The sequence below is a fragment of the Mesoplodon mirus genome (assembly GCF_964341445.2).
Source record: "Mesoplodon mirus genome assembly, chromosome: 1".
Classification (NCBI taxonomy): domain Eukaryota; kingdom Metazoa; phylum Chordata; class Mammalia; order Artiodactyla; family Ziphiidae; genus Mesoplodon; species Mesoplodon mirus.
Genome location: NC_138976.1, coordinates 30,478,751 through 30,505,428, shown reverse-complemented (window position 1 = coordinate 30,505,428; position 26,678 = coordinate 30,478,751). Strand labels below are relative to the sequence as shown.

At 41.8% G+C, this 26,678-nt stretch overlaps 1 protein-coding gene across 4 annotated transcripts in view; it reads left to right on the top strand.

Annotated features, from left to right (window-relative positions):
• ABCA1 (ATP binding cassette subfamily A member 1) overlaps window positions 1–26,678 on the top strand; it is a 140,221-nt gene that overhangs the window by 56,028 nt on the left and 57,515 nt on the right. For all 4 annotated transcript variants that reach the window (XM_082645342.1, XM_082645344.1, XM_082645341.1 and 1 more), the window contains exons 7-8: window positions 7,378–7,554; window positions 22,229–22,321. In XM_082645342.1, the coding sequence (XP_082501468.1) occupies window positions 7,378–7,554; window positions 22,229–22,321 (270 nt within the window). The remainder of the gene's footprint in view (window positions 1–7,377; window positions 7,555–22,228; window positions 22,322–26,678) is intronic.

The following is a 26,678-nucleotide window of genomic DNA, read 5'->3' as shown; positions in this document are numbered from 1 at the left end:
AATATGCCTTGAGTTTACCAATTGTGTGGTTGGGAGATGGGCCAAAGGCAGCAGGCTTATGAAAATCGTTAGCATGATTTCCATTGCCCTCCACCAATTTCTTATCTGTCACATCCGATCAGTTTAAAATAAGGGACATCCTAAGTACGGAGGTGGTCCTTGCATGGTAATTAGTCTCTGTGTAGTCAGTGTTCTTAAGCCAAATACTAAAGGTAGGCTGGCAGCAAGGGCTAATTAGAGAAAGGAGGAAAAGTGAAGTGTACTTGAGTATCTGGCAGTAGGTGGAAACTTAATGGAAACCATGGCCAACCAAGTGTTCTGCAGGGTTAGAAAGCTGCATGGGTCTTGAAAGGCTTTTGGTCCATCACTCCCACTAGGTTGTACTACAAGCAGGTCAGGTTGCACTAATAGAAACAAACAGAGGAAATAGTAACGGAGCAATAAAGAGTCTGAATCATCCATTCATTCATTCAACAAATATTTACTGTCCATATGTTCCAGCACTGTGGACACAAAGAGAGCAAGAAAGACGAAGACCCTCATCTTACTGAACTTATATGTCTAATGGACAGTAAGGACCATATATGAAGAAATGCAGTTTATTTAGGTCCAGTAAAACTAATTAAATAAGATATGGCCAAGGAAAGGTTCTTTGCTGAAATGAATAGATAAGAATGAGTTAGGGAAGATTGGTTCAAGATGGCAGAGTAGAAGGACATTCTCTCACTCCCTCTTTCGAGAACACTGGAATCACAACTAACTGCTGAACAATCATCGACAGGAAAACACTGGAACTCACCAGAAAAGATACCCCACATGCAAAGACAAAGGAGAAGCTGCAATGAGACGGTAGGAGGGGAGCTATCACAATAAAATCAAACCCCATAACTGCTGGGTGGGTGACTCACAGACTGGAGAACACTTATACCACAGAAGTCCACCCACTGGAGTGAAGGTTCTGAGCCACATGTCAGGCTTCCCAACCTGGGGGCCTGGCAACGGGAGGAGGAATTCCTAGAGAATCAGACTTGGAAGGCTAGCGATATGTGATTGTAGGACTTCGGCAGGACTGGGGGAAACAGAGACTCCACTCTTGGAGGGCACACACAAAGTAGTGTGTGCACTGGGACCCAGGGGAAGGAGCAGTGATGCCATAGGAGACTGAACCAGACCTACCTGCTTGTGTTAGAGGGTCTCCTGCAGAGGCAGGAGGCAGCTGTGGCTCACCAAGGGACAAGGACACTGACAGCAGAAGTTCTGGGAAGTACTCCTTGGTGTGAGCCCGCCCAGAGTCTGCCATTAGCCCCAGGAAAGAGCCCGGGTAGGCTCCAGTATTGGGTTGCCTCAGGCCAAACAACCAACAGGGAGGGAACCCAGCCACACCCATCAGCAGACAAGTGGATTAAAGTTTTACTGAGCTCTGCCCACCAGGGCAACAGCCAGATCTACCCTCCACCAGTCCCTCCCATCAGGAAGCTTCCACAAACCTCTTAGATAGCCTCATCCACCAGAGGGCAGACAGTAGAAGCAAGAGGAACTACAGTCCTGCAGCCTGTGGAACAAAAACCACATTCACAGAAAGATAGACAAGATGAAAAGGCAGAGGGCTATGTTCCAGATGAAGGAACAAGATAAAACCCCAGAAAAACAACTAAATGAAATGGAGATAGGCAATCTTCCAGAAAAGGAAATCAGAATAATGATAGCGAAGATGATCCAGGACCTCGGAAAAAGAATGGAGGCAAAGATTGAGAAGATGCAAGAAATGTTTAACAAAGATCTAGAAGAATTAAAGAACAAAAAAACAGAGATGAACAATACAATAACTGAAATGAAAACTACACTAGAAGGAATCAGTAGCAGAATAATTGAGGCAGAAGAATGGATAAGTGACCTGGAAGACAGAATGGTGGAACTCACTGCTGTGGAACAGAATAAAGAAAAAAGAATGAAAAGAAATGAAGACAGCCTAAGAGACCTCTGGAACAACATTAAATGCAACAACTTTTGCATTATAGGGGTCCCAGAAGGAGAAGAGAGAGAGAAAGGACCCACGAAAATATTTGAAGAGATTATAGTTGAAAACTTCCCTAACATGGGAAAAGAAATAGCCACTCAAGTCCAGGAAGTGCAGAGAGTCCCATACAGGATAAACCCAAGGAGAAACACGCTGAGACACATAGTAATCAAACTGGCAAAAATTAAAGACAAAGAAAAATTATTGAAAGCAGCAAGGGAAAAATGACAAATAACATATAAGGGAACTCCATAAGGTTAACAGCTGATTTCTCTGCAGAAACTCTACAAGCCAGAAGGGAGTGGCATGATATACTTAAAGTGATGAAAGGGAAGAACCTACAACCAAGATTACCCAGCAAGGATCTAATTCAGATTCAATGGAGAAATCAAAAGCTTTACAGACAAGCAAAAGCTAAGAGAATTCAGCACCACCAAACCAGCTCTACAGCAAATGCTAAAGGAACTTCTCTAAGTGGGAAACACAAGAGAAGAAAAGGACCTACAAAAACAAATCCCCCCAAAGTTAAGAAAATGGTAATAGGAACATACATATCGATAATTACCTTAAATGTGAATGGATTAAATGCTCAAACCAAAAGACACAGGCTTGCTGAATGGATACAAAAACAAGACGCATATATATGCTGTGTAAAAGAGACCCGCTTTAGACCTAGGGACACATACAGACTGAAAGTGAGGGGATGGAAAAAGATATTCCATGCAAATGGAAATCAGAAGAAAGCTGGAGTAGCAATACTCATATCAGATAAAATAGACTTTAAAATAAAGAATGTTACAAGAGATAAAGAAGGACACTAAAATATGATCAAGGGAGCAATCCTAGAAGAAGATATAACAATTATAAATATATGTGCACCCAACATAGGAGCACCTCAATACATAAGGCAACTGCTAACAGCCATAAAAGAGGAAATCGACAGTAACACAATACTAGTGTTATTGTTATATGATAATAATAACACCTCACACAAATGGACAGATCATCCAGACAGAAAATTAATAAGGAAACGCGAGCTTTAAATGACACAATAGACCAGATAGATTTAATTGATATTTATAGGACATTCCATCCAAAAACAGCAGATTACACTTTCTTCTCAAGTGCGCACAGAACATTCTCCAGGATAGATCACATCTTGGTCACAAATCAAGCCTCAGTAAATTTAAGAAATTTGAAATCATATCAAGCATCTTTTCTGACCACAATGCTATGAGATTAGAAATGAATTACAGGGAAAAAACGTAAGAAACACAAACACATGGAGGCTAAACAATACATTACTAAATAACAAAGAGCTCACTAAAGAAATCAAAGAGGAAATAAAAAAATACCTAGAGACAAATGACAATGAAAACACGATGATCCAAAACCTATGAGATCCAGCAAAAGCAGTTCTAAGAGGGAAGTTTATAGCTATACAAACCTACCTCAAGAAACAAGAAAAAGTTCAAAACAATCTAACCTTACACCTAAAGGAACTAGAGAAAGAAGAACAAACAAAACCCAAAGTTAGCAGAAGGAAAGAAATCATAAAGATCAGAGCAGAAATAAATGAAATAGAAACAAAGAAAACAATAGCAAAGATCAATGAAACTAAAAGCTGGTTCTTTGAGAAGAAAAACAAAATTGATAAACCATTAGCCAGACTCATCAAGAAAGAGAGGGAGAGGACTCAAATCAATAGAATTAGAAATGAAAAAGGAGAAGTTACAACAGACACCACAGAAATACAAAGCATCCTAAGAGACTACTACAAGCAACTCCGCCAATAAAGTGGACAACCTGGAAGAAATGGACAAATTATTAGAAAGGTATAATCTTCCAAGACTGAACCAGGAAGAAATAGAAAGTATGAACAGACCAATCACAAGTAATGAAATTGAAACTGTGATTAAAAATCTTCCAGCGAGGGCTTCCCTGGTGGTGCAGTGGTTGAGAGTCCGCCTGCCGATGCAGGGGACACGGGTTCGTGCCCCGTTCCGGGAAGATCCCACGTGCCGTGGAGCGGCTAGGCCCGTGAGCCATGGCCGCTGCCCCTGCCCCTCCAGAGCCTGTGCTCCACAGTGGGAGAGGCCACAACAGTGAGAGGCCCACGTATCGCAAAAAAAAAAAAAAAAAAAAAAAAAAAAAAATCTTCCAGCGAACAAAAGTCCAGGACCAGTTGGCTTCACAGGTGAATTCTATCAAACATTTAGAGAAGAGCTAACACCCATCCTTCTCTAACTCTTCCAAAAAATTGCAGAGGAAGAAAAACTCCGAAGTTCATTCTATGAGGCCGCCATCACCCTGATACCAAAACCAGACAAAGATACTACAAAAAAAGAAAATTACAAACCAGTACCACTGATGAATATAGATGCAAAAATCCTCAACAAAATTCTAGCAAACAGAATCCAACAACACATTAAAGGGATCATACACCATGATCAAGTGGGATTTATCCCAGAGAGGCAAGGATTCTTCAATATACTCAAATCAATCAATGTGATACACCATATTAGCAAACTGAAGAATAAAAACCATATGATCATCTCAATAGATGCAGAAAAAGCTTTTGACAAAATTCAACACCCATTTATGATAAAAACTCTCCAGAAAGTGGGCATAGAGGGAACCTACTTCAACGTAATAAAGGCCGTATATGACAAACCCACAGCAAACATCATTCTCAATGGTGATAAACTGAAAGCATTTCCCTAAGATCAGAAACTAGACAAGGATGTCCACTCTCACTACTATTATTCAACATAGTTTTGGAAGTCCTGGCCATGGCAATCAGAGAAGAAAAAGAGATAAAAGGAATACAAACTGGAAAAGAAGAAGTAAAACTGTCCCTGTTTGCAGATGACATGATACTATACATAGAGAATCCTAAAGATGCCACCAGAAAACTACTGGAGCTAATCAATGAATTTGGTAAAGTTGCAGGATACAAAATGAATGCACAGAAATCTCTTGCATTCTTATACACTAATATTGAAAAATCTGAAAGAGAAATTAAGGAAACACTCCCATTTACCGTTGCAACCAAAAGAATAAAATACATAGGAATAAATCTACTTAGGGAGACAGAAGACGTGTATGCAGAAAACTGTAAGACACTGATGAAAGAAATTAAAGATGATACCAACAAATGGAGACATATACCATGTTCTTGGATTGGAAGAATCAATATTGTGAAAATGACTATACTACCCAAAGCAATCTACAGGTTCAATGCAATCCCTATCAAATTACCAATGGCATTTTTTTGCGGAACTAGAACAGAAAATCTTAAAATTTGTATGGAGACACAAAAGACCCCAAATAGCCAAAGCAGTCTTGAGGGAAAAAAACGGAGCTAGAGGAATCAGACTCCCTGATTTCAGACTATACTATAAAGCTACAGTCATCAAGACAATATGGTACTGGCACAGAAGCAGAAACATAGATCAATGGAACAAGATAGAAAGCCCAGAGATAAACCCACGCACCTATGGTCAACTAATCTATGACAAAGGAGGCAAGGATATACAATGCAGAAAAGACAGTCTCTTCAAAAATTGGTGCTGGGAAAACTGGACAGCTACATGTAAAAGAATGAAATTAGAACATTCCCTAACACCATACACAAAAATAAACTCAAAATGGATTAGAGACCAAATGTAAGACCAGACACTATAAAACTCTTAGAGGAAAACATAGGAAGAACATTCTTTGTCATAAATCACAACAATATATTTTTTGATCCACCTCCTAGAGTAATGGAAATAAAAAGAAAAATAAACAAATGGGATCTAATGAAACTTAAAAGCTTTTGCATAGTAAGGGAAACCATAAAGAAAAGGAAAAGACAACCCTCAGAATGGGAGAAAATCTTTGCAAATGAATCATCGAACAAAGGATTAATCTCCAAAGTATATAAACAGCTCATGCAGCTCAATATTAAAAAAACAAACAACCCAATCCAAAAATGGGCAGAAGACCTAAATAGACATTTCTCCAAAGAAGACATAAGAAGCACATGAAAAGCTGCCCAACATCACTAATTATTAGAGAAATGCAAATCAAAGCTACAATCAGGTATCACCTCACACCAATTAGAATGGGCATCACCAGAAAATCTACAAACAACAAATGCTGGAGAGGGTGTGGAGAAAAGGGAACCCTCTTGCACTGCTGGTGGGAATGTAAATTGATACAGCCACTATGAAGAACAGTATGGAGGTTCCTTAAAGAACTAAAAATAGAATTACCATATGACCCAGCAATCCCACTACTGGGCATATACCGTGAGAAAACCATAATTTAAAAAGACACATGCACCCCAATGTTTATTGCAGCACTACTTACAATTGCCAGGTCAGGGAAGCAACCTAAATACCCATCAACAGACAAATGGATAAAGAAATTGTGGTACATATATATAATGGAATATTACTCAGCCATAAAAGGAATGAAATTGGGTCATTTGTAGAGATGTGGATGTATCTAGAGACTGTCATACAGAGTGAAGTAAGTCAGAAAGAGAAAAACAAATATTGTATATTAATGCATATATATGGAACCTAGAAAATGGTACAGATGAACTGGTTTGCAGAGCAGAAATTGAGACGCAGAAGTAGAGAACAAATGTATGGACCCCAAGGGGGGAAAGTGGCAGGGGGTGGTGGTTGTGGTGTGATGAATTGGCAGATTGGGATTGACATGTATACAGTGATGTGTATAAACTGGATGACTAATAAGAAAATGAATAAATAAATAAACATTAAAAAAAAAACCAAAAAGACTTAGAACTGGACTATCAGTGAGGTAAGGGGCTTGACTTTCTAGTACTCTGCTCTGATACAAGTAAAAAGAAGAGTTCCACATTCTGAAATTGTTTGAACATAGTTCTTTGCATCAGTTAAATATCTGTATCTACAAATAAATAGTATAAATGCCTTTTTTTTCATAATTCAGGCCAACCCCAGGTTAAGATATCATGCATTCCAAAATAATGAGAATTTTCTATTTTCTTTAATAAAAGTGGTTTTAGGAGTTCAGACTCTAGATTCCTACTGGGTGAATCACGTGTCCCACTTTTGAGAAAAAGAGTTGGACTCAGGATTTCCCCTCACAAGGACAAGAGTGTGGAGGTGATAAGTCAAATGCCACCTTCCGGTTTTAATGTCCTGTAGGATCATGCCTTGATCCATCCTAAAGTTCAGTAGAGACCTTATGCACTGGATAGAGTCCAACAGTGTCCATTCTTCAAAGCTGTATTGATGTGAAGTCCCCCAAAAGGCTTCAAGGACCCTGTTTCCCATCTTTGTAATCCAGTTTTGCTTCTCTCTCTTTGCATGAAATGCTTCCAGGTATTTTTGCAAGGCTACCAGTTACATTTGACCAATCTGTGCAATGGATCAAAATTAGGAGAGCTGATTCAACTTGGTGACCAAGAAGTCTCCATGCTTTGCAGCCTGCCAAAGGAGAAACTGGATGCAGCAGAGCAAATACTTCATTCCAACCTGGACATTCTGAAGCCAATCCTGGTGAGTAGGATTGCTGTGTGGAGAAGCTTCAAGCACTAATACTTTTGGAATGTGACGTTTTTCCTTGGGCAACGTGACTCTGTTTTTGTAGAAATATAATGCTGGCTGGGAGTTGGAGACATAATTTGGCTCAGTGGTATTCTAACTGTCTTTTCAAACTTTTGGGCCACCTCCCCAAGAGTAAATGGGGGAAGAGTAAGTAGGGTGTGGCTCTGAGTCCAAGTCTAAGGTCCCTTGTGCCTGTTTCAATCAGAGAAAACCTCCTTTTTTATGGTTTTTAATATTGAAAGGGTTCATGTGAAGAAGGAATTGCACAGATTTTTTTAAAAAATTCTCAAAACCATTGATGGGAAGATGGATATCTATTCATTTTAAAAAGACTATCAGAAAGGAGATATCGAGATGTCTCAGTGGGAAAACTCTGGAATTGGATGGGAGCACACTCAATAATTAGCTTAATCAATGACAAAATTGCATTCACAGAAAAAAATAATCCCAACAAAGCCCAGTCATCAGCTGGGAATCACTAGTTCAGAGAAGCAGTCCATGAGAATACATCCAAGAATAGGGATGAGTCTGAGCATTCTGGTCATCTATGTGTTATGTCTTGTTCCAGAACAGGTATCTTTCTTTGGGTTTCCTTGGAGCTCTGGTGGAATGCCCCTTGAACAGCATCCTTTAGCATTCAGTGTTCAGGTTTCCTATTCACCATAGAGCTCTCCGATTTGTCAGTAGTTTCTTTTAAAACCAGGGAAAAAGCCCTAGAAGAAGGATATGCCTGGAAAGAGATGTTCCTCATTTTAATAGAAAGAAATTGGAATCCTCTGAGACTTTGCACACCATGATTTCTCTAGAGAAAGATGGGCCCTCCTGGGGAACTAAGAAGGTTCTGTTTCTGGACCCTGTACCTGGATGATACCCTAGAATATTCCTTAGAAACACATGCCAGGGTTTACACTCTTGACTGACCATCAGGGAGTCCTTGTGTCCAGCTTGACTCTCTGATGCTATAGCTTCTGCCTGAGGTGAAGGTAGTAGTCAAACTGTGACTTTTGGATGCTTCTGTGGCAGGGTTGATGGTGATCCCATCAGTGTGAAGGGCTTAGGCCTAATGCTTAAGATCTGTTTTTGTTTTATTCCAGAAATAGTATTTTCTGTTTCAGTGGTTGAAAATGTACTGAGTTATTTTCATTGCTCTGTGATTCCACTGGTAATGTTTCTAGAGTATAATTTTAGTAAGATATGTTTCTGTATGGAGATGTCTGCAGCCCCAGATAACTGATCTAAATAACCAGATAAGCTCATCTGTGAAGACACTTGCAGCCTGTCGGCACTTTTTGCATTGTGAGACAGAGGGTCAAGGTTGTTACAAATGGTAGACCATTTCCTAGCACTGTTTTGGCTGTTTTGCTTTATTTCACAACAAGATAGAAATGTTCACCCTTTCAGCTGGGATGATTCAGACTTTGGAAAGATAGGTGCTTTTAGAAGACATAGTAATTTATTCTGGTGCCCATTCATTGTTTCACTTCTGTTTAGTCATTAAACACCTATTGTGTGCACAACCCAGTAAAATCCCTCTAATTATATAATGTCTGAATTATGCTCTAAGTAGAATGATAGTACAGCCTTCATAATCTGACAGTCAGCAGTTTAGGGTTCAACTTGAAAATCTCTCCCTAGTAGGGAAAATTAGTGTGATCGAGGACATGGAAATGCACTGTCAAAATTGTCAGCTACATCACAGCCCATCCTGTCATGCTGTGTTTGTGCCTTGTAGACCAGTTGGTTCACGGCAGGTGTTGATTAGGGTAGCTGCCATATGCTTCCTGCCCATCTCTTGGGCATAGGAGCATCTCAGGTTCTGCTCCTGCCTGTCAGCTGTTGCTGTGAGATCTTCCTACAATCAGAAAATGGGGCTCTTGAATTAGAACATAATGAGTGGTCAGGATGGCTCTGGGTAAAGTTGTTTTAGGGGATACCTCTGGGATGAAGTGACTTCCAAACATTTTGAAATGTGACTCTTATAGCAGAGCCTTAATTGGAGCACTGGGATTGATACTTGATTTACATTAAGCAGCCTTTTGCTTCTGCCACTTGGGTGGAATTTTGACATGGGTGATGGTAGATGGGTGTTCCGTGAGACCTCGTTGCACATGGGCAGTTAATTGTGCCAAGATATACAACAGGAGCAGCAACCAACATTGTGGGGGAGGGGAGAGAAACTGTTATGTCCGCCCGCGTTTCTGTACTAAAAGTGGATTTTGAGGAGAGACATGTTTTGAAACATTTCTCTTCTCTTTCTTTCTTTCTTTCTTTTTTTTTTTTTGATGTGGCTATTTCTCTCTTTTTCAGCCAGAGTATTCTGACTCTTTCTCCTGGGTCTCCTTCAGTTCCCTGATGACCACTTGGAGCCCAGTATTTTGACAGAAGTGGGGATGTGTGTAGGCCTGGGGTCATCTGCATCTGGGTTCAAATTCTGCCTCAGCATTTTACCAGCTGTGGGACCTTGGATACATTAGATTCTGTAAGCCTCTGTAGGTAAAAGATACCTACAGATAACGTAGTTTACCCTTGGTTGTGACTATTGCTCAGGTATATGAAGAGCCTGGCATAAGGCCTGGTACACATTAGATGCTCAATAAATAGAAGTTAATAATTTAATTGATATGAGTAATATAAATTATATGCTGAAAGCAGTGGCTGGTAAGGTAGAAATTTTCTTTTATAAATCAGTGTTAGAAATCAGTCATACCAAGCAAAGTAATCCTGAAGAATATTTCAATGAAAAATTGCATTCTTTGCTTAGGTATTGCCAAGGCTTCTTATCCTGTAGATTATTTGTTTATGCCTTGGTTATACCTTGCATAAAATGAAGGTATGAAATTTGCATATCAAGGTGTTCACAGGGCTGTATTCCTTTTTGGAGGCTCTGAACATGAATCTGTTTCTGAGCTCATTCGGATTGGTAGCTGATTTCAGTTCCTTGAAGTTGTAGGACTGAGGTCCCTGTTTTCTTCCTGGATGTCAGCTGGGGGCTGGTCTTTACTCCTAGAGGCTGCCAGCATTCCTTCTCGTGCTTTTCATATGGTCCCTCCCCAGCCACAGTGGTTTGAGCCCCTCTCATGCTTTAAATCTGATTTTTTCTTCTGCTACATCTCTCTGCTTCCAGCCTGAAAGTTTTTTGCTTTTAAGGGCTCGTGATTAGACTGAACCCATCCAGATAATCTAGGATAATCTCCCTATTTTCACATTCATTACTTTTTACATCTGTAAAGTGCTTTTTACCAGGTGAAGTAACTGATTGACAGGTTCCAGAGATTAGGGTGTGGACAGCTTTGGGGAGGGCATTCCTTCTGCCATAACTGCCTTTGGATTGGAATATATATTGGAACAATATTTCATTCTGTCTTTGAAGTGTTTCTTCAGTGTCCTTGGCTTTTTTTTATTAGTCCCGTTTCAGCCCTGTGTACTTTTTTGCTCGTATTCTGAGAGGGATTCTAAAGTACAGTAGACACTACTCATTAAGGTTTGTAATGCACAAACCAAAGAGCAGTGACTTTGGGAAGCAGAGCATCTCTGAACAAGGCATGAGACATTCATCAACAGAACCAACGCATATTTACTGTCTGTTTACCTTGTACCAGGTACTGTTCTAAGGCACTGAAGGTTCAGCCATGAACAACGCAGACAAGGTCCACGTGGAGCTTTCATTCCATAGGGCACTGAGAACCAGCTTTAAGGCTGAGACTGGAAACTTGAGGAATTCTTCATGAGTTCTGGGTTCTGTAAAGTGAGGGCTGCCCTCCCAACAGCTCCCTGACAACAGTCTTGTCTCATATGGGACACTGTGAGCCCTAGTGAAAGTCTGTGTGGTTAAGTAGGCTTGGGCTCTAGTCCTGTCTGTGATGTGAGGATGGTGTCTGTTTTTTTTGTGTGTGTGTGTGGTACGCAGGCCTCTCACTGCTGTGGCCTCTCCTGTTGCGGAGCACAGGCTCCAGTCACGCAGGCTCAGCGGCCATGGCTCACGGGCCCAGCCGCTCCGTGGCATATGGGATCTTCCCGGACCGGGGCATGAACCCGTGTCACCTGCATCGGCAGGCGGACTCTCAACCACCGCGCCACCAGGGAAGCCCGGTGTCTGGTTTTTGAGGTGAGGAAAAGGGTGTCTGATTCGAGTTAGCAAGGACAGGCATGCAGATTGACCTCCATCTTACTAACATCTTAGACACTGCACGACCATGTGGCTAGACTGCCTTGACTTATACTTTCAGCCGAAAAGGGAAAGCTCAATCTCCATGGAACAAAGTATTCTGTTCCTGTGTCTTCCGATGCGTGTAACACATTCTTGCAGAGGCGGAACTCAGTTCATAGGGCAAAGGAGGTAAGGTGAATGGTGCTCTGAGGTGCCCAGAGGACTAGTGGGCTCACAGCTGGACTGCACAAGGATCGAAGGAGCAGGTGGAGGAGGAGTGAAGAGTTATCCTTGTCTTGAAGGGTCTTTGACTTGATGAGGTGAATATGAAACAGAATATATCTGAATTTGAATGACCTTTGAAGCAGCACTCACACCAGTCCATCTCTCACCCTCCTAATGTGCTCTTCCCTTTGCTTTTCATTTTTCTTCCGTATTTATTGGACACCTAGTTATTATGTGCCAGGAACTGTGCTGGACACTGAGTTGAAATAAAACACCAGCTCAGAAATTAAAGTCAAATTGACTTTGCTAGGTTATTGCTTTTTTTTTTTTTTTTTAAGTTTCAGTCTTTTACAACTTAGTTAAACTAAGTTTTTGGTGGGGCACATGCTGCAGCGTATATAGAAATATAATGTGTATTATAGAATGTAGGAATATAATGTTGTACACATGAAATTTATATAATGTTATAAACCATTGTTACCTCAATTTAAAAAAGAAAAACATAAAATTCATGTGGAAGGAAAAACCTAGTGAGGATAGAAAGAATATAATGAAGTCATTTATTAGGCCCAGAAAAGATGGCACAGTGGACTTGGTCATTCTCAGGCCAGTGCCCCAGAATGTCATGCTTTTAGGAAATGTTTCAATGTTGTGATTAACACATTTTGCAGAAATGGGTAGGAGCTTTTGAGTAATACTCATTTGTCTATTCTTCCATTAATGATAGTACAGTATCTAGTTGTGATCTAAAAATATTGAATAATACATGAATTCCTGTTAGCTTAACACAGAACATACAGTCTTCACCAAAGGTTTTATTTTCCCTCTTTTTCCCCATTTGCCTTCATACAAGAACATCTTGCCCCCTGTGGTCAATGGGGACCTGTATGAATTCATAGCCAAGGGAATGTTTTTGGTTAAGAAAAATAGTAGGAGGAATTCCAAACTGTGAATGGCTTACCAGAGCTCTTTGGAAATACTATTGGCAAGTTTTGTCTGCCTTTGTCCAGTAAGTATGAGCCGGAGACCTCAGTTAACAGTAGGTGCAGGCACATGGTTCTCAGACTTCATCGTGTGGCCTCATTTTAAGGCATATTGGCTGGGGTTAATTTTGTTCAAGGAAGTTAGATATCTTTCAGATCTGATACGTACCCAAGCCAACTTATATTCTTACCCTTCCTTCATTCCTGCCAATCTCCTTTCCTCCTCCCTCTCTCTCTCTTATCTTTCATCGAATTAAAAAGAAAATTATGAAATAGTTCAAATATATTAAAAGGTACAGAAATAACATAAAGAACACTCATGTACCAACATCCATCATTTTACCATGCCTGCTTTAGATTCTTTTCAAGAAAGAAAACACTACAGATACAGTTTATGTCACCTGTGTATCCCCCTCTTTCCTCAAAGATAACCGTTATCCTGCAGTGGCATATTTTTATGCAACCATATATACATTTGCATTCTGTTAATAACAATATAGAGTATTGGTTTGCATGTGTTCATATTGTATAGGTGTGCATGTTGATTTGCAACTTGTCTTTATCACTCAGTGTTATGTTCTTGAGATTTATCAATGTTGATAAATGTGGCATCTGGTTCATTTTAACTGCTGCATGGTATTCCATTTTTATTCTAAAAAATTTGTTTTAAAACTCTTTTTCCATTCTTTGGCTTGTTTTTCCACATTGCTGATGGTATCTTTTTGTGCATAGTTTTTACTTTCAGAAGTTGAAGTTGTTAGTCCCCATTTTTGGTTTGGACTTCTGTATTTTAAGAAGGCCTTCCCTACCTTAGGTTCATAAGTACATTTTCTCCTCTATATCTTTTAAACTTTCATTTTTAGTTTTAGCTTTTCAATCTACCAAGAATTTAATTTTGTATAGTGGTATGAGATGGAAAAATTACTGTCTTTTTTTTTAACATCTTTATTGCAGTATAATTCCTTTACAGTGTTGTTAGTTTCTGCTCTATAACAAAGTGAATCAGCTATATGTCTCTCTCTCTCTCTCTCTCTCTCTCTCTCTATATATATATATATATATATATATATATATATATATCCCCATATCCCCTCCCTCTTGCACCTCCCTCCCACCCTTGCTATCCCAAGCTGATCTCCCTGTGGCTGCTTCCCACTAGCTATCTATTTTACATTTGGTAGTATATATATGTAACTGCTACTCTCTCACTTCATCCCAGCTTACCCTTCCCCCTCCCCCTGTCCTCAAGTCCATTCTCTATGTCTGCATCTTTATTCCTGTACTTCCCCTAGGTTCATCAGAACCTTTTTTTTTTTCAGATTCCATATATATGTGTTAGCATATGGTATTTGTTTTTCTCTTTCTGACTTACTTCACTCTGTATGACACACTCTAGGTCCATCCAACGCACTACAAATAACTCAATTTTGTTTCTTTTTATGGCTAATATTCCATTGTATATATGTGCCACATCTTCTTTATCCATTCATCTGTTGATGGACACTTAGATTGGTTCCATTTCCTGGCTATTGTAAATAGTGCTGCAGTGAACGTTGTGGTACATGTCTCTTTTTGAATTATGGTTTTCTCAGGGTATATGCCCTGTAGTGGGATTGCTGGGTCATATGGTAGTTCTATTTTTAGTTTTTGAAGGAACCTGCATACTGTTCTCCATAGTGGCTGATCTGATCTTTATGATTTCTTCCCTTCTGCTAACTTTGGGTTTTTTTTGTTCTTCTTTCTCTAATTGCTTTAGGTGTAAGGTTAAGTTGTTTATTTGAGATTTTTCTTGTTTCTTGAGGTAGGATTGTATTGCTATAAAATTCCCTCTTAGAACTGCTTTTGCTGCATCCCATAGGTTTTGGGTCATCGGGTTTTCATTGTTATTCATTTCTAGGTATTTTTTAATTTCCTTTTGATTTCTTCAGTGATCTCTTGGTTATTTAGTAGCATATTGTTTAGCCTCCATTTGTTTGTGTTTTTTACAGTTTTTTTCCTGTAATTGATATCTAGTCTCATAGCGTTGTGGTCAGAAAAGATACTTGATACGATTTCAATTTTCTTAAATTTACTGAGGCTTGATTTGTAACCCAAGATATGGTCTATCCTGGAGAATGCACTTGAGAAGAAGGTGTATTCTGTTGTTTTTGGATGGAATGTCCTAAAAATATCAATTAAGTCTTTCTGGTCTCATGTGTCATTTAAAGCTTGTGTTTCCTTATTTATTTTCATTTTGGATGATCTGTCCATTGGTGAAAGTGGGGTGTTAAAGTCCCCTACTATGATTGTGTTACTGTCGATTTCCCCTTTTATGGCTGTTAGCATTTGCCTTATGTATTGAGGTGCTCCTATGTTGGGTGCATAAATGTTTACAATTGTTATATCTTCTTCTTGGATTGATCCCTTGATCATTATGTGGTGTCCTTCTTTGTCTCTTGTAATAGTCTTTGTTTTAAAGTCTATTTTGTCTGATATGAGAATTGCTACTGCAGCTTTCTTTTGATTTCCATTTGCATGGAATATCTTTTTCCATCCCCTCACTTTCAGTCTGTATGTGTCCCTAGGTCTGAAGTGGGTCTCTTGTAGGCAGCATATATATGGGTCTTGTTTTTGTATGCATTCCGCCAGTCTTTGTCTTTTGCTTGGAACATTTAATCCATTTACATTTAAGGTAGGTGATTATCGATATGTATGTTCCTATTACCATTTTCTTAATTGTTTTGCATTCATTTTTGTAGGTCTTTTCCTTGCCTTGTGTTTCCTGCCTAGAGAAGTTCCTTTAGCATTTGTTGTAAAGCTGGTTTGGTGGTGCTGAATTCTCTTAGCTTTTCCTTGTCTGTAAAGGTTTTGATTTCTCCAACGAATCTGAATGAGATCCTTGCTGTGTAGAGTAATCTTGGTTGTAGGTTTTTCCCTTTCATCACTTTAAATATGTCCTGCCACTCCCTTCTGGCTTACAGAGTTTCTGCTGAAAGATCAGCTGTTAACCTTATGGGGATTCCCTTGTATGTTATGTGTTGCTTTTCCCTTGCTGCTTTTAATATTTTTTCTTTGTATTTAATTTTTGATAGTTTGATTAATATGTGTCTTGGCATGTTTCCTCTTGGATTTATCCTGTATGGGACCCTCTGTGCTTCCTGGGCTTGATGGACTGTTTCCTTTCCCATGTTAGGGAAGTTTTCAACTATCATCTCTTCAAATATTTTCTCAGACCCTTTTTTTTTCTCTTCCTCTTCTGGGACCCCTATAATTCGAATGTTGATGCATATAATGTTGTCCCAGAGGTCTCTGAGACTGTCCTCAATTCCTTTCATTCTTTTTTCTTTATTCTGCTCTGTGGCAGTTATTTCCACTATATTATCTTCCAGGTCGTTTATCCGTTCTTCTGTCTAAGTTATTCTGCTATTGATTCCTTCTAGAGAACTTTTAAATTTCATTTATTGTGTTGTTTATCATTGTTTGTTTGCTCTTCAGTTCTTCTAGGTCCTTGTTAAACGTTTCTTGTATTTTCTCCATTCTATTGCCGAGATTTTGGATCATCTTTACTATCGTTATTCTGAATTCTTTTTCAGGTAGACTGCCTATTTCCTCTTCATTTGTTTGGTCTGGTGGGTTTTTACCTTGCTCCTTCATCTGTTGTGTATTTCTCTGTCCTCTCATTTTATTTAACTTACTGTGTTTGGGGTCTCTTTTTTGCAGGCTGCAGGTTCATAGTTCCTGTTATTTTTGGTGTCTGCCCCCAGTGGGTGAGGTTGGCTCAGTGGCTTGTGGAGGGGACTGGTGCCTGTGCTCTGGTGGGTGGTGCTGGATCTTGTCTTTTTGGTGGGCAGGGCCACGTTTGGTGGTGTGTTTTGGGGTGTCTGTGAATTTAGTATGACTTTAGGCAGCTTCTCTGCTAATGGGTGGAATTGTGTTCCTGTCTTTCTAGTTGTTTGGCATGGGGCGTCCAGCACTGGAGTTTGCTAGCCGTTGGGTGGAGCTGGGTCTTAGTGTTGAGATGGAGATCTCTGGGAGAGCTCTCACTGATTGATATTACAAGGAGCCGGGAGGTCTCTGTTCCAGTGTCCTGGACTCGGCCCTCCCACCTCGGAGGCTCAGGCCCAACACCCGGCTGGAGCACCAAGACCCTGCCAGCCACACGGCTAGGAAGAAAAGGAAGAAAAAAAAAAAAAGAACAGCTAGAATCCCAAACCAAATGGTAAAAGCAAAACTAAACAGAGAAAATCACACAAACAAACATACACACTCAGAAAAAGGGAAAAAAGGAAAAAACAAAATAATAAAAATAGAAAAAATAATAAAAAAGATAAAAAATTTTAAAAAGTAAAAAAAAAGAAAAAGGAAGAGAGCAATCAAACCAATAAACAAATCCACTAATGATAACAAGCACTAAAAAGTAAACTAAGATAAACATAAAACCAAAAACCAATCAGACAGAGAAAGCAAACCCCAAGTCTACAGTTGCTCCCAAAGTCCACTGCCTCTATTTTGGGAGCATTCATTGTCTTTTCAGGTATTCCAGAGATGCAGGGTTTATCAAGTTGATTGGGGGGATTTAATCCACTGCTCCTGAGGCTGCTGGGAGAAATTTCCCTTTCTCTTCTTTGTTCTCACAGCTCCTGGGGTTCAGCTTTGGTTTTGGCCCCTCCTCTGCGTATAGGCCACCCTCAGGCATCTGTTCTCTGCCCAGACAGGAGGGGATTAAAGCAGCAGCTGATTAGGGTTCTCTTGCTCACTCAGGCCAGGGAAAGGGATGGTTACGGTAGTCATAATTGGAATGGAGGGTGAGCCTGTGGCAGCAGACGCCAACATGACGTTGCAGCAGCCTGAGGCATGCCATGTGTTTTCCCGGGGAATTTGTCCCTGGATCACGGGACCCTGGCAGTGGCATGCTGCACAGGCTCCTTGGGGGGTGTGGGTAGTGACCTGAGGTTGCACACAGGATTCTGAGTGGCAGTGGCGGCAGCGTTAGCGGTTCATGCCCATCTCTGGGGTCTGAGCTGATAGCCATGGCTTGTGCCTGTCTCTGGAGCTCGCTTAGGTGGTCGTCTGCCTTCTGTGGGCACACGGAGCAGGAATCCCCTCTCCTCACACACCTGGAAACAATGCTGTGTTGCCTCTCCAGCAGGTCCAGACTTTTCCCCAGACTCCCTCCTGGCTATCTGTGGCACACTAGCCCCCTTCAGGCTGTCTTCACATAGCCAACCTCTGTCCTCTCCCTGGGGTCTGACCTCCAAAGCCTGAGCCTCAGCTCCCAGCCCCTGCCCACGCTGGGGGGTGAGCAAACCAAAAAATTACTATCTTATATGAGTAACTACTTGTCTCAGCAACACTGGTTGAACAGCCCATCCTTTTCCCATTAATTTGTAATATTAAATCTGATTTACATCAGTCTCCTCTCTGTATTTTATAGTGTCCAAGCACAAAAAAGTGAAATGGAGTCTTGAGCAAAATACCTGGATAATGTAAGATTTAAACTTGATGTTGAATTTGAATTGTGTGTGTTTTTAACCCTGTGATGTCAACCCACACCTATATGTGTAACTCCAATCAGCACTCCTTTGAAAATGGAAATTAGTTTGTACTGATTACAGGTTGCCAATACTTATGTTAATGAATTCTGAGCATTTAATCTCAAACAATGATTAGTGTAAAAAGGATCCAAAAAATGGAATTGACTATTCTAGTTATGATTTATGGATGGGTTTAGCCAGTGTTTTTCTCTTTGAGACCACAACCTGAATCAATCAATTAAACAAACAAACCAAAGTTCAGTCTATTGACAACAAGTTCATATAGTAAGATACGGTATTGCATGGAGTTTGAATATCTAAAGGTCTGAAATCCACAGTAAATTCAATGAGGTCTTTATGTTTATGTCCATGGTCAACTATATTCATGGGTGAGACAGCCATGCAGTAAGCCCTGCTGTGTGTGTGGAGTTTTGCTGAATTGTGTAGCTTCTAAAACAAGAAGAATAAGCTTGCTCCAAAGTTAAGACACTTAAATGGAAAAACCTGAAGGAAAAATCATTACCCAGTGAAGATTTAAATTCATTCAGATGGGGAAGACATATTCTCAGAACAACATGAACTGCTCATTGATTTGTCTCCTTCAGGGGAATGCTTGCTAGTGGGGACAACCGGCCAGTGTTGGGTCTGGGGGTTTAGAGAGCTAGCCTTTTGCACTTGGTGACTTGTGTACACAATTGGTGTGACGTACCTGGCTGCAGATGCGTTACCAATCAGGTAAACTGGTTGGCTTCTTGTCACTGCTTCACAGTCTGAAGCAGACAGCATCGTGTGGACCAGATATAGAATGCACAAACAGCCACACTCGTGCAAAGAATACTGTGAAAAAGAGGCGTGGATATTGTCCAGGTGCTGTGCCTCAGTGGTTCTCAAACTTCAGCGTGCAAAAAATTTCCTGAGGATTTGTGGGTCTTACGTCTAGCTTTTCACTCAGGTCTCGGGGGCTGGGCGTGGGCACGCCTGACAAGCACCTCAGGTGGTTCTGATGAGGAGTTCCTGAGACCACACTGTGTTGGTGAAACCTGGTTATTCTCAATCCTCTGTCATGATTTAGGTTGTATTCAAGTGCAATTGGTTTTTAATTTAATATTTTCTTTTAATCAACTCATTTGTTTTGTATAAAGAAAAGGAAACTGAATTACTCCTATAAAAGTAAAATCAGTATCACTTACTGTACATAGAGGGTATACATGAATATACATTAAGATAAAGGTGTGTGTGTGTATATATATACATAATCATAGGTAATGATTTTGCTTCAGGTTTTTCCATTTAAATGTCAAGTTTGGGGAAAGTTTCTGTGTATATAGTATAAATATATACCAATATAAGTATATCTGTCATCCACTTAATATTATCTTTTGTTTCTCAGTTTGGCAAACACTAAGAAAAAGGGTTATAGGGGAAAGAGAAGCATTTGCCCTAGGCCGTCAGGAGTTAAGGATGAGGATGTCTTGGTTTTGTGCTGAGGACCGCTTATAATTTTAGAAATAGCACACTGGAGTGTGGCTGATATTCTTGCCTCGAGCTGACAACTCTAGCTGTCTGCCTCATGGAGAAGGGCACCTCAACAAGAGGAAAAGTTCACCCAGAGACAGACAGAAGGGAGGGTGCACGTCCCTTCAAGAACTGGAAAACCCTGTGTGCAGAGGACTAGCCCTTCTGTTTTGGTAGTAAACTTTGGAGGAAGGGAAGAGAAACGCAAGGATGGAATTGTTTATAATGATAAGGATCAGCAGTGTGCCAGGCACCGTGCAGGGGCTTGCACATGGCCTCTGGTTTAATGTTTTGAAGGCGCTGTGACACGTGCACATTATCATTTATTCTGCTGTGGAGTTGAGGAAGTGGAGGCATGGGGAGTTGAAGCCACTTGCCCAGGGTTCTGTAGTCACTCCGGGTCACCCTAGAGTGATACGAATCTTATTTCAATGCAGACTTGAAAAAGAAATGCATTAACTACCACATTTTAAGTTTTAAATGTTTACATTAATGTAATTTAGCATTTTTTGTTTTGCTGTGCAATCCTGAACATGTATCCTCTTGTGAGCCTCATGGTGAGCACAGAAACAGTTTTTACCTCCTATGTCTTCCAATTAAGACCTCTCGTTATATAAAAAGTTTTCCTTACCAAGGTCTCTGTAGGTTCAACTTTTAGTGTGGTAGCCTTCAGGTGTAATGTGAACCTGAAGAGAGAAAGAAAAAGCAAACAAAAATCCCCCCACCTGTTTTCGCTTATAATTACTTCATGGAAGGAATGATCATTAACACATCCTGCTAGTTGTGTCACAGAGACCTACCTGAGTGTAGCATTTCAAGGAAAGCATGGGCCCATCAGAGGGCTGGGAGTGTGGGAAGGTTGGTCTCTGGCGAGTGAGCCAGAAGAGCTCATGAATCAGGCTGGATGAAATCTTCCAGAGAACCTAGTAGACAGATTTTATCAGAAATGTACATTTGGGATTATGCTAGGATATTTTTTTTTTTTTTTTTTTTTTGGGGTAGGCAGGCCTCTCACTGTTGTGGCCTCTCCCCTTGCGGAGCACAGGCTCCGGACGCGCAGGCTCAGCGGCCATGGCTCACGGGCCCAGCCGCTCTGCGGCATGTGGGATCCTCCCAGACCGGGGCACGAACCCGTGTCCCCTGCATCGGCAGGCGGACTCTCAACCACTGCACCACCAGTAAAGCCCTATGCTAGGATATTATGATGAGATCATGATACTAACTTAGCCTTCTGCACTTGGAGTTCTTTTTAAAGGGAAACATCCCAGGCTGCTGTTTCCCAGAGATAATGATGAGCTCCGTCTACTTTCAGCCATCTTCCATGCAGGCTGCCTTATGATTTCACAGCAATCTCTGATATATGACAAATATCAAAATGGTTCAGCCTTCTCTAGATTTCTGAGGGTCTGATATTGAATAAAATGATGCCCATAGAAGCAACAAGGAAAGATGGGTTTTTCCCCGGAGACTTTTTCCCCCTATTTAACAAATAAGAGTGATGAAACTGACCCTGTGTCTTTTTTTCTTTGGAAGCCTGAAAACTCAGAAGCAGTTCTGGCCTCAGAGCCTGTGCATCATTGCTCTGTTTCTTCTCTAGCTTAGGCTTTCTGCCCTAACCTAGCTTTTCCTTGGGCCTCAGTTATTTGCTTATATTTGCCATGCAGCTAGGCGGCATATTACGATTTGACTCAAACTAGACATAAAAACAAGTATTTTTAAATTATTTAAAATTAATTTTAATATATTAAAAATAAGTAAATTTCCAGTGTTAGAAACAGTGCTGACTTGAGTGGAATGAAAGAGAATTCCTTCTTTCCATGCTTTTGGCAACTTTATACTGTCTTCTTTTTTTGTGAGCCGTCACACACTTGTTTCTCAAGGCCATTCCTATGTTGTCTTTCTTGCAGAATCATAGACAGAGTTGGGAATTTATGGTCAACTTTGCACTGGACACACACACACACACACAAGATATTTTTATCTCTTGCATATCAACTAGTTTAAAATACACATTTCTATACCCTTTAAAAGCATCCATCAAAGAATTAGTAATTCTTATCTGAGATGAACAACCTGCAAACATACAGTTAGAATAATTTTAGTGTCTCATTTTGATTAGGAGTGGGTTTCTTGTGTTTTAAACTCAAGATTGTGAATAGTTTTAATTAACTTGTTTATTTTTAAATACAGATTTCAGGTTTACATTGAGCTTAGAAACAAAGTATTTTTTTTTCTCATTGCAGACAGAACTAAACTCCACATCTCCCTTCCCCAGCAAGGAGCTGGCTGAAGCCACAAAAGCTTTGCTGGATAGCCTTGGGATTGTGGCTCAAGAGGTAAGTCATTTCTTTTCAGCCCCAGAAGGCATATCATCCACTATCACTTTTTTCCACCCTGAGTTTGGCTCAGGGGGTCTTTTTGATTTGAATATCATAGGAAATGTAAAATCAGCTTTATATCCGTGATCTTAAAATTACCTGATTTGATCTCCTTACTTTAGAGATGAGGAAACCAAGACTCATAGATGTCTCAAGGTTAATTAGCTAGGGGCTGAAGGCCTGATATCTAGCCTAGAACTTTCTCTCATAATTGCTCTTGGCCCCTAGTAGTGACCCATTTGTAAAGAGGATGATTCCTCCTCATCCTCTGTGTGCTGTATTTGTCTTACCAGCAACTTCTCCGTATTTATTTATCTTTTTAAATAAATTTATGTATTTATTTGTGGCTGAGTTGGGTCCTCGTTGCTGTGTGCGGGCTTTCTCTAGTTGCAGTGAGCAGGGGCTACTCTCCATTGCAGTGCGTGGGCTTCTCATTGCGGTGGCTTCTCTTGTTGCGGAGCACAGACTGTAGGCATGCGGGCCTCAGCAATTGTGGCTTGCGGGCTCTAGAGCGCAGGCTCAATAGTTGTGGCTCACGGGCTCAGTTGCTCTGTGGCATGTGGGATGTTCCCGGACCAGGGCTCAATCCCATGTCCCCCGCAGGACTCTCAACCACTGTGCCATCAGGGAAGCCCATCCTTATTTCTTTTTCAGAAGCAAAGCAAGACAGTCTTTTTACCAAAACATTTGTTTGCTACCTGAAGGGAAGAACATGGTACCCCTAATTCAGATCTTTCCCTTATAAATATATGGGCCCTGAGTTCAACTATGGGAATGTAGTCTCCTGATAAAAGTTGAGTTTACCTTTCGGGTCCACATGTTTACAAGCATATTAGAATAACCTTTGTCACAAGATCAGGGGGCCTAACTTACAAAAAGCAATTAACCATTCCTCTGCCTCCCAGTCAGCATGTGCTCACCTTTCTGACACTCAGCCTTGTTTCACATTAGACTTGGAAAGGGGGAACCATTTGGAGCCAGGTGTGTAAAGAGCTAAGCTTGAGGGATGGTGGTCAGAAACCATGCAGGCCTTAATGTTTAAGACACTGGGTAGGAATAATTCATGGTGAAATTCTCTCAGACTTGGTCCAGTCTTATTATGAGTTGCTTCTCTAAGTCATTTTTTGGGGTTTGTATCATTTTCTTCAAATATCAAAGCTCACTTATGTCTCCTAAGAGTAAAGGCTTGCATGGTCACCATGGGAAATGCAGAACGTTTGGAAAATACAGAAAACACCGAGATTCAACACTGTTGATTTATTAGTGTTTTGCTTTTGGGTCTGTTCTGTTTTTCAATTCTGCTCATGTGTGTCTGACTGGAGAGGCCTGGCTTTTGGGTCCCTTTCAGGAGGAGAAGCCCTGTTCCAGGCTGCCATCTATTCTTCTGGTTATGTGACCGCTCTGTAGGTGGAGAAGCTGGGTCTCCCAGGGTCCTTCCAGGAGGCAGAATGAGAAACAGAACCTGCCCTGCAAGTCATTTCTCCTGGGCCCCGTTAGCTGACACTGATATGCCCCGTACTACTCTGAGGTCCCTGCCAGCCTTAGAGAAAGCAAAACAGGGACTCTAACATGGAAGGCTGCCTCTAAACTCACGGTCTGGTTGCAGCTGTTTCCTCTTACGTCACTGGCCTGCCTTTTGTCTGGGATAAAAAGAAAAATTGAAAGCATGTGATGCTTCTATTACTCATGTGGTAGAACCTCTCCAACTGAACAATATACATTTTTCCTGGCAGCTGCTTCCTTGTGCCCTGCTTGTTCCCTGGTCCGGGACAGCAAGGGCCACCTGTTCCTCTCAATGGAACACTAAGTCAAGTCACTTTTGCCACGAGTGACTCATTGTCTAACTTGCCGTTTCTCTGGGACAAATGGGAGAAGATAAGTAAATAAGTGCACTTGTTGATCTGCTCCATGTTTGGAAAGAAAGTTGGTTGTTTGACCAAAGCACAACCCTTAAAAGGAAAAGGAAAAGGGAGCTAAGCTGCCCTGGTTCATGCAGTTTCACCCAATTTCCCTGTGTAATCCACATGACAGATGTGAGTGGGTCCTCCTGTGCCCATTTTACAGGTGACACTGAGGCTCAGAAAAGCTAGACAACTTGCCCACAGTCACCTAGTAAGTTAATTGGCAAAACTGGGATTCGAACCCAGGACCGTTGGCCTCGAAAGCCCATGTTCTTGCTACTTAAGCCCTCTTTTTGTCTGAACCCTGATGGTAACTGGAATAAATAAAATAATAGATAAATAAATAGGTAATAAATAAATAAATAAATAGAATAAAAAGGAGACTCTTCAAAGAAAGAAAATATGGCTTAACAGGGCCGGCAGTTGGCTGGGAATGGGGACTTTTGGAGCCAGATGAGTGAGAACGGACATGAGCTTCACATCTGGGTGACGGGAAGGTGAGCCTGGGGAGGCAGGGCAGGAAACAGTGTCTCCGTTATCTGCCCAGCACCCACCAGGTGCCTGCCACAGCCGGGTGCTGGGGACTCAGCAGCGAGCGCACTAACTTCCCTGTTCTCGTGGGACTGACATGGGGCGAGAGACAGAAATAAGCAGGTCTGTATATCATGTGACAGCAGGGATGCCTGCCATGAAGAAAAATAAAGCCGGATAAGAGGCTGGAGGGCAATGAGGTGGTGTTTTAAAGGGGGCTGACTTGTGAAGTCCTCTCTGGTCAGGTGACATCTGAGCCTGAAGGGAGTGACACTAGGGCCTCCACTCCAAGCAGGAGGAACCGTAAGTCCAAAGACACTGATGTAGGGCATGATGAAGAGATGTATGTAAAGACCAGGGAGAAGCTGGGACAAAGTGAGAGAGAGGCATGGACTTATATACACTACCAAACGTAAACTAGATAGCTAGTGGGAAGCAGCCGCATAGCACAGGGAGATCAGCTCGGTGCTTTGTGTCCACCTAGAGGGGTGGGATAGGGAGGCGGGGAGAGAGATGCAAGAGGGAGGGGATATGGGGTTATATGTCTATGTATAGACGATTCACTTTGTTATACAGCAGAAACTAACACACCATTGTAAAGTAATTATACTCCAGTAAAGATGTTAAAAAAATAAAATAAAATAAAGACCAGGGAGGAGCCCAGCCGTGGCCAGAGCAAAGAGAGCAAGTGAGAGGGGAGTCGGAGGTAAGGTCACAGCAGGAGGTGAGTGCCGTGCAGGGCTGCCAAGGCTGGGTTTACACTGAGTAAGATGGGAGGCCAGTGGAGGGTCCGGAGCAGGGGCACCTGGTGTGACCTAGAGGATGAGGGTCGTTTATGGTTCGGCTGTTAGGCTAGGAGACAGTGATGGGGGTGAGGGCAGGAGGAGGCCATCGCAGCGGATTGAGAAAGTGAGTCAGCGGTTCTTCACTCCACGGATGACAATCAGACGCCACCTTCCGTGGGCTGGAGGGTGAGCGGCCCCCTTCCCTGTGAGGGGGAGCGCTTCACGGAGGAGGTGTGGAGTGGGATTTGAGGTGTAGAAGAACGAGTAGGAGTTTGCCCCTGAGACAGGTTCCGGGAAGAGCCCAGAGCTTGGAATAACTCAAGTCATTTATGGTGCTTCTGTCCAAAGATGTGCTGGCTTTAGGTGGGGAGCAATTTGTCCTTTTGATTGGGGGATGGTGGTGGTGAGAGAAGTGAGTGGCTCTTGCTGTCGTTTAAAAATCTCTAGGGGGCTTCCCTGGTGGCGCAGTGGTTGAGAGTCTGCCTGCCGATGCAGGGGACACGGGTTCATGTCCCGGTCCGGGAGGATCCCACATGCCGCGGAGCGGCTGGGCCCGTGAGCCATGGCCGCTGAGCCTGCGCGTCTGGAGCCTGTGCTCCGCAACGGGAGAGGCCACAACAGTGAGAGGCCCGCGTACCGCAAAAAAAAAAAAAAAAAAAAAAAAAAAATCTCTAGGGCTGTTGCACCCATCAACGAAAGGAGAGGTGGTCTGACTACCTCTCCCCTCCCCGTCTGTATACCTCATACAGGTGATGAGAAGATAAAGTCAGGAAAAGCGGGCCGCCGAACTGTGTTCTCCCGGTGTTAGGTGCTCCCTCTGGAGGGAGGCATCTTTGTGACCTCTGCCCGCCTCTGGGGCACCTGGTTCCCCTTGCAGGCAGGAGGCAAAGGCGGACTCCGGCGCCCAGGACCTTGTCACTCACTGGAGCCAGCAGGCTCTGTGAGATGGAAAACTGGGCCCGCGGAGTCCGAACCTACTCCACCCCCGGGGCAAGTGCAGGGTTCCGCAGGCACTCCCCTCTGCTCACCACGCCTCAGCCCTTCAGGCGGTGAGGACATGTAGTGACATGTCAAGGAATGTAGGGTTTTTTTAATGAT